This window comes from Gymnoscopelus braueri (genome assembly GCF_963280865.1).
Source record: "Gymnoscopelus braueri genome assembly, contig: SCAFFOLD_506, whole genome shotgun sequence".
In the NCBI taxonomy this organism is placed as follows: domain Eukaryota; kingdom Metazoa; phylum Chordata; class Actinopteri; order Myctophiformes; family Myctophidae; genus Gymnoscopelus; species Gymnoscopelus braueri.
In genome coordinates, this window is record NW_027660599.1 from 1 (window position 1) to 9,102 (window position 9,102).

General features: G+C 40.7%; 1 protein-coding gene across 1 annotated transcript; it reads right to left on the bottom strand.

Moving 5' to 3' along the window:
* Positions 1-1,552: 1,552 nt before the first annotated feature.
* On the bottom strand, positions 1,553-6,782 carry LOC308081395 (regulator of chromosome condensation-like; the record flags this gene model as incomplete). The annotated part of the gene is made up of 6 exons (XM_080457770.1): positions 6,689-6,782; positions 4,774-4,961; positions 4,180-4,359; positions 3,226-3,322; positions 2,338-2,460; positions 1,553-1,693 (listed from the first exon to the last, which is right to left on the bottom strand). Coding segments are annotated over exons 1-6 (814 nt in total), but the record flags the coding sequence as incomplete, so codon positions are not given.
* Between the last annotated feature and the right edge of the window lie 2,320 nt (positions 6,783-9,102).

A 9,102-nucleotide genomic window follows, 5' to 3' on the forward strand; every position in this document is an offset into this window, starting at 1 on the left:
TCTCTCTCTCTGTGCTCACTATCTCGCAGATGATTGGCTGTTCAAAACGGAACACCCGGAAGTAAATTGCGAGATGAAATATAGAGCACTTTATGATTATTATAAAAGGAGACACATGTGAAGGTGGAAAATAAAATAGAAGTACTTCTATACTTTTGCATGAGCGATTTTTGTAGCAAGTTGGGAGAGAAGTGGAGCAGTGCTTTGGCCGTGAGTAGTACCTAAGAGGTTGAGATTCCAAAAGGGACACCTCTCCATTTGTGTTGTGAGATAAGTACAGTACTTGTAAATATACCTAGTTACTTTCCACCACTGTGGTGTACCAAAGACGACATTTAAAGTTACTCCCTAACTTTAAATGTTAGGGAGTAACATTTAAATATTGAGTAATGTCTATAGGGTCCTAAAGTTAACCCTATAGGACTTTGCAAACTGTAACTGAGTTGCATGTAGCTATTTCAGTCTACACCAAATCTCTTTCCAAAAAATAGCCCCTTTATATAGTATATAAGGTACAATTAATATTACTGGTTCAAGTAAATGTCACAAATAAACTGGATAGAATGCAAGGAGGTTATGGCAAACATCTCCATTTAAATTGAATGAGAAACTATTTATACCTGTCGTCACTAAAGTCCTGTCTGATATATATTCTTGGAATGCACACATATTCCAATTATTAAACGTGCCAAGTTAGCCGATTGTTGCCAGAACATCCTTTTATCCACAGGAATGTTGGCTGAAATTCAGGAACCTCGCTCCCATCTATCCAGATAGTAATACTACTCGTCCTCTCAAACCAGACCATCTCGCTTTGTGACACACACACACACACACACACACACACACACACACACACACACACACACCTAATCTGCACCGTCGAAATGTAAACACAAACTCAATGCAGGAATGAAGAAGGTCAAGAATTCTGCAGTTCCTAGGTTAACCCATTCAATCCAGGGACGCATCTGTGTCATTTTAGATTTATTTGGCTATCAAAAAATAGCAGATATACAAGCTCATAGCGCAGCACCGAGTGCCGCGCTACGAGCTTGTAGATCTGTATTTGCAAAATCTTTGAATATATATATATATTTTAAAGCAAACAGTTGTAAAATATTTTGTTCCAGGGACCCTCAGAAGCAAAGATTTGAGTTACAAATGTTTGCTTTAAAAAACACACACACACACACACACACACACACACACACACACACACACACACACACACACACACACACACATACATATATATATATTCAAAGATTTGCACACATTTTCAAGATTTTTCAAAAATAGCAGATCTACAAGCTCATACTAGTGCGGCACTCGGTGCCACACTAGTATGAGCTTGTATATCTGCTATTTTTGAATAGCCAAAGAAATCTTAAAATGACACAGATGCGTTCCCGGTTTTAATGTTCCCGGTTTTAATGTCAAAAAAGGGGGCTATCGATAGTCCTGTACCGACCATTTCCAGAACATGTGCATACACCAATGAAATCACACACAACCCCCAAAACTTTTTGTGGCGGACCGACTCACTCACCAAGCTGGTGGTAATTTGACAATCCAAACCCGTACACATGGCCTTCTTTTGAAACGGCGAAGGTGAAGTAGGCTCCACAGAAGGCATCCACCAGCTGCACCTTGCCTTTGAATTTCACCACCTGGGGGGTCAGCAGCCGGCCTGAAATCAAATAAATACACAGACCGTACATTATATACAAAACATGGATTATTGAAGACCACCCAAAACATGACTTATTTTCAATCAATTACACAACCCATGAAGCCTTCATGGAGATTGCATTCCTGAATTGACCGGGTCATCGGTCAGTAGTCTCCTCCGGTAATCAAATTATTGGCTTAGGAATGTGACAAAAAAATAAAAATCTCCCATGAATTCAAGGCTTCATGGGGTGTGTAATTGATAGAAAATTAGATTTTTTTGGGGTGAACTATTCGTTTAAAGGCTGTGGTTCTCAAAACGAAGGAGGCTAAATGACCGATAGTTTGAAACTAAATGGAGGGTCCCAGAGATGAAAAAAACAAAACAATCGGGAGGTCAGTTTTGTGTTTAATCCATTTTGGTTCTTTAAAAGATACTGTCCTTTTAACTGTTGGCAATAATATTGAATTTCTATTCGATGAGTTTCCAGAACTCATTGTTACTAGCTCCTGAGCAGGACCCTGATTAGGTCCTAGAGAACCTTATCTGAAACTGAGCCGTAGCGTTCTGGAAAACTAATCTAGAACGCATGAAATCCGTCAAAGACAGCACAGTGAGGGTTCTCTTTAGTTCTTTAGTATTGGAAAACAGTCATGACTTACTCACGCCCATTCTGCCTCCTCTGTTGGAGAACATCTCCGGCACCCTTCCCAGCTGGCCCTGCTCTCCACACCCTAGTGTGTACAGGTTCCCATCATGCGTCATCATCACCAGATGGTCATTACCTGGGGGGGGGGAAATTAGGTGGTAAAGTGAAGTTTCATGTTAAGTTTCTACGCTCGCGTTTAGACGACAGCGGTCTCTATAGAAAACGCCAAAGTCCCGTTGTGTTCTCATTTCCCCCCCTGCGTTTAGACAGAGGCGCAACGGTGATTGAAAACGCTGTAGTGTGCATGCCACATACATACACATATATATATATATACACTAAATATTTTTCTTTTCTATATCTTTTTGAAAATGGAAGATATATGCGACGCGTTGTGAGCTTGTAGATCGGCTATTTTCAAATAGCCAATGTACTGTATAGGTGCTCATGTAGCCTAGTCGCTTCTTTTGGGCTTGTTTTCATAGAACTGAGTTTAATGAATGTTTTTTTTTATTGTATGTATTTTTTTTACACTGCCCTTATAGTTCAGACATGGTCTGTACTGTAAATATTGCGGGTGCAACAGTTACAAATTGATTTAATCAATTTTAATAACTTTTGCAGATCTACATCTACAAGCTCACAACTCGTTGCGAAGCGTTGAGCTTGTAGACCAGCTGTTTTCATACGACACTGTTTTACAACGAATATAGGTAAGTAGTTAATCAGACTAAACGATTAAGAAATATATTTTTTTTAAATAATTGTATTCGTTGCTATACAAGAATTACTCGATTCACCGACATGAACGTGATTAAGTCTGTGAGAGGTTCTAAATGTTGGTTTCGATACAAGTTTGGTTAATTGCCCAGCGGAGCCCTAACCTTAATGACGCACATACCTGATGCAATCTTCACAACTGGCTCTTTGATGTGAAGTTTAACTGGAAGGCTACATTTCTCCATCGGCTCCAAAAGACCAATAACACCGTTGTTATCCTGAAACAAGCACAGGGTTGCCATGTTTAAGCACAGGGGGTTTTGACATTTTATAGCAAGTTGAATTTGAACAGGCAGATAAGACCAAGGATACGATTAACAGGTAGACTACTAGGGAAGATTAAGTTTAAGGTTAAGTAAGGTTAGGTTTTCTTCATTAAAACAATTCAGTCTTAGTTACACAAGATACAGTACAAGAAAAAGACGGACATATATGGCTCTTTCCGACTACAAAGGGGTTAACCCTGTGATAGTTTTGTTTCCATTATAACCACAACCACCCCTGAAGGGAGAAGTGCGTCATAAAAACATAACATAAAAATAGTAATAACATCTACAAGCTCAATCGGGTATTTTCACTATTTTGACGAGTTCTACCTCTTGAGTGTTTAGATATGTATTTGGCCGGCCTGGGCCGCAGCGTGGCGGTCCAAGCACCCTAGGCTGCAATGCCAGCCTGACAGCGTGTCGCGGGTTCGACTCCCGTTCCCGACGACCTTTGCTGCGTGTCACCCCCCCCCCCATCTCTCTCCCCATTTCCTGTCAGCCAACATTCCCTATCCCCCTCTAATAAAAGCATAAAAAGCCCAAACTACTTATCTTTAAAAAAATATGTTTTGTTCCAGGGACCCCCACAAGCAAAGATTTGAGTTACAAATATTCGCTTTAAAAATACATATATTCAAAGATTTGCAAATAATTTCAAAATCTATGAGCTTGTATATCTATTTTTTGAATAGCCAAAGAAATCTAAAATGACACAGATGCGTTCCCGGATTGAATGAGTTATTTCTTGTTGTTGAAATGAGCCGAAACTAAACGACAGAAGGAAAAAAGGATAAGATGGGCGTCCTCACTCTAAATGAGCCCCAGATGTAGACTGCCCCGTCCTCTGTGAGAGCGGCGGTGTGGCTGTCCCCAGCAGACACCTGCACCACTTTGTGCTCAAGGACAACCTTCCCCGGGACCGATTCAGAGCCTTCCTCTGACGTGTCCCGACCCAGGGCACCCTCGTCGTTGCAGCCGAACGTGAACACCTGCAAAGAGGAAGCACAATGACATACAGTGAGTCTAAACTAATGTACATACAGTACTGGCTGCCTTTTAATGCTCTAGCGTTGACGACCTTGCAGGCTTGTGCAAAGGCTATGAAGGTAATTTAGATTGCATGTTACGTAGACAGACGCCAGGTTTATTTGTAGGCCTCGCATCCTATAGTGTGTATAGTTTCAATGTACAGATTATAGAGGTTTCACTTTTCAGTGAATGAGTTAAGTTCACCCGTCATCATTACAATCTGGTATGTTTGCCCATTTAATAATAAATATATATATATATATATATATATATATATATATATATATATATATATATATATATATATATATATATATATATATATATATATATATATATATATATATATATATGACTCATGACTTGTTGCTTACGCTTCCGGTTTCACTGACACACACGGTGTGCATGCCCCCGGCTGCCACTTGAACCACGCCTTCCTGCAGGGTGACCAGGGCCGGCTTTTTCCGTTCCATGGTGTTCTCTCCTAAGCCCAGCTGTCCCACGTCGCCCTGGCCCAGCACCAGAACCTCCCCCGGTTCTGTCCCGTGACTCCTGTGATGAACTGGAACACAGGGAGCAGAGAGAGAGAGTTAGTTCTCAAAACTTTACAGTGTCAAGGACCCCCAAATCGATAGATATGTTTGGCTGCGGATCCCCATCGACTGCCTAACTGATGTTAAAAGCTGGATGAACTTCCTGAATCTTAACGAAAGCAAAACGTAAATAATAATCTTTGGCCGTGACATTCCATCCTCTACGACGCTGGGCTCTTTCAACTCCAACATCCGTTCAGCTGTCAAAAACCTAGGCGTTACCTTTGACCTTCAATTTTGACAAACAAATTAGCTCAGTTTTTCCAACTCAGACTCGTAGCCCAGGTTAACCCGTATCTCATTACATTACAGTCATTTAGCAGACGCTTTTATCCAAAGCGACTTATGTTGAACATAGGTAGGCAACAAAACTACTAATCACCAGGTGAAAGTGCAATATCTCAGCTACCTACTTTCTTAAACAGATGAGACACATAGGAAAAACAAATGAGCAAGAGCTAAAACAAATAAGTGTATCAAGTAAACAAGATCCAATAAAACAAGAGAATAATTGACAACAAGTAGGCAAGGCTAAGAGGAAGGGTCAGGGTAGTGTTCCCTGAAGAGGTGGGTTTTCAGCCTGCGGCCCCCTAAACAATTGGAGATGGCAATTCATGCCTTCATATCCTCTCGACTTGACTACTGTAAACGGGAATTGAACAGTCCTCACTCTGTCGCTTGCAGCTGGTTCAAAGCGCAGCTGCTCGCCTCCTTTACGCGCACAAAGAAACGCCACCATATCGCCCCAATTTTAGCTGCACTTCATTGGCTCCCTGTCAAGTTTAGAATTAATTTCACGGTGCTTTTATGTGTTAATAAACCTCTACACGAGCTGGCCCCCTCATATACAGTATCTATCTGAACTGTTGCACGATTATACTCCAGCCAGAGCATTGAGGTCTGCCGACAAGCTGCTCTAGATTGTTCCCATAACTAGGCTAAAATGCAGGGGGAGATCGTGCCTTTGCTGCTGCAGGCCCTGGGCTCTGGAATAGACAGCCCTTTACCATTAGAAGTGCCCAGTCTTTGAGGCTTTTAAATCTCTTCTTAACACTCATTTCAATGGCCTTTGCTCACACCTGAGGTTATTGAACTTTTTAATTGTGTTTTTGATGCCGTGTGGGTGCATATGCATAATGCTTTTGTTGACGCTTTGATTTTACTGTGTGCAGCACTTTGGTCAAGCTCGAGTGTTTAAAATGTGCTCTAAAAATAAAGCTTGATTTGATTTGCCCACCCATCTGACCACGTTAACACGAAAGCCGAATGTCACCACATGATGTAGTGCAAGAGTTACTCAAACGAATCGATATTTCACGAAGAATAATCGAGTTTGGGGTGATTTATTTCTTCACTTTTCTTTTTTTAAATTGTGAAAACAGCCGATCTACAAGCTCACAATGAGTCTCATCGCCACACGTGGCAAGCTTGTTAGTTCTGCTATTTTCACACACTAAAAAACTATACGAAAAAAAAATTATGAATTTCACGTAGATCATTAAAATATATAATAGATATAATCAGCAAAGAAAACATGCTTCTCAATTATTCAATTAATCAAAAAAAAACTAATCCCATAAGAGTAATCACTAAGAAAATAATGGATAGATACAGCCCTAGTATATGAACTATCAAATAGATATAAAATGCAGGCATAAATGCACATACCAGAGGTCTGAAGCATAAATAATGTTACCTTTCACTCTCTTCTGACTCTCTTCATCATCCGATGGAGCCGCTCTCTTCCTGGGAGCCTTGCTGATGGACTTTTTAGCAGGCATTATGGCAACAAACCTAGAGCAGAAAAACACAACAAGAGCACAATGGTGAGTTTGGAATGATGTAACAATAATAATAAACTTTATTTATAAAGCGCTTTTCGAAAACAGTGTTACAAAGTGCTTTACAGTGCCAAGAAAAAACATCCATAGTATCCAACAACAACGGTCAATTCAAATGTATAAAAAAGCATATACATAAACATACATACACATGTATTGAAAGTAACACAAGTGAGACAACCAAATGTGCAAGGTAAGGGTACTAAAATCTAAGGAAAGGCCTTGGTATACAAATACGTTTTCAGGAGCGATTTAACTGAACTGATTATATGAATCGATTATCCAGAACAACCTACAATAAACAAGGAAAATAATCACATAAGACACAATTTAGTCACGAGTCAGTGCCTTTGTCTAAGAGAATAGGATACATGGTATACAATCGATCACCCAGTGGGCCCCAGCTCACAGATTGGGAAGCGCTGCTCCAAAGCAAGGGTTCCCAAACTTTTCAGGTGGTGACCCCCCAAAATAATCATATTTGAACTGGGGACCCCCCACCCTGACAAGCACTTGGAACTGTAGGCATTACAATTAGTTTGACTCGGTTCCACAGATAACTACAAGCTCACAACGCCTCCCACTGTGAGGCGTTGTGAGCTTGGAGATCGGCTATTTTCACAATGTTTGCCTCTTTCTTACGGGATATTTGACAATTTGTTCAATTTGGTATTAAAAGATCTTAAAAGTCATACAATTTTTACTTTAGAAATGTGCAGATACCCTGTATACACTTATACTGTATGTTGGTTTGTTTACTGTTGAGTGAGAAAACAATGTTGCACATTAAGCTAAACATCTGGACACCCCCAAAATAATTTGGGGGTGTCCAGAACCGCAGTTTGAGAACCACTGCTCTAAAGCAAGACATGAGGGGGGGGGGGGGGGGGATGTCATGCAAGTTACGGAAGCCTAAACATTTGGATCTGTGGCGTCAGACATCATTAATAGACTGAACCTGTTAACAACACGTGTCCACAAATATAATGACCCAGAAGCAGCGACTGACCAGATGACGTTAGACCTCAAAAAGCTGTCATACCAAATGGACCCCGCTAGACTAGTCTAACCCTAGACCAGTGGTTGTCTAAAGTGGGGTCCAGGGAGTTCTAAATGGACCCTTCCATTTGGTACACTGAAGTTATGGGGTGCTTGAAATATTTATTTTTAAAAAACACTTTGAGAACCACTGCTCTATTTGAAAATAGCAGATATACAAGCTCAAGCTATTTTTGACCCTTTTGGAAAAATCTTTTAAGTTCAAAAAAATATTTTGACTTTTTAAACACAAATCTTCTCTTCTGTTGGTCTCTGGCACAAAACATTTTCAGAAGGGGGTACGCGGGCAAATATATATAAATGTGGGGGTCCTTGGCATGAAAAAGTTCGATAACCACTGCTCTTGCAAAAAAACGTCCATTTAGTAACTGACATTTGACAGGTGTGGGGGAATTGGCACTTATGCTGGAACCCTCTATGGCCAGAAGAACACTGGACTCAAGCATCTGGTCTGTCCAATGTGACTGGACTGGACAGCTCTCAAGAGTTAAATTACCACTAAGGATTTTACAGTGTAGAACAGTGGTTCTCAAACTCGTTCATGTCAAGGACCCCCATTTCAAAAGATATGCCAGTGACCCCCATAAGAGATTTTTTACGGCTCTAGCGGTGATTCTCAACCATTTTAATTTCAAGGACCCCCAGTTTGACATGCATTAGGGCTACAGACCCCCATGTCATTTCTATCACTTGGACCGCAATATATATTGTAAAATCTATGTCAATTTAACTCTGAGAGTGTACAAAATGGAACCAAATGGACCCGTTAGGGTCCATTTGGTTCCATTTGTACACATAACAACATCATGTTCAGTGAACATGTTAATATGTGTACAAATGGAACCAAATGGACATTTGGTTCCATTTTGTACACTCTCAGAGTTAAATTGACATAGATTTTACAATATATATTACGTTTTTCCTCCTGCAAGCATAGCCTACTGGCCCAGTAGGCTATGCTTGCAGGAGGAAAAACGTAACACACTCAAATCACACATGCAGCAATTTAACATGCAAGCCCAATTCAAGGGCGGATTAAAGTGCTGCGTTAAGACAGAGGATGAGACAACCTCACGGCACGCCAAGGGGGTGCCACATACAAGGCAGCCCAGAGTAGGCATCCAGCACCGTGAGGAATTAAAGTCAAATCACAAGCTGGTATAAGCTCTTACTGACCAGGAGGAAGAAAGAGGGAGAGTGTGTGGGTGCG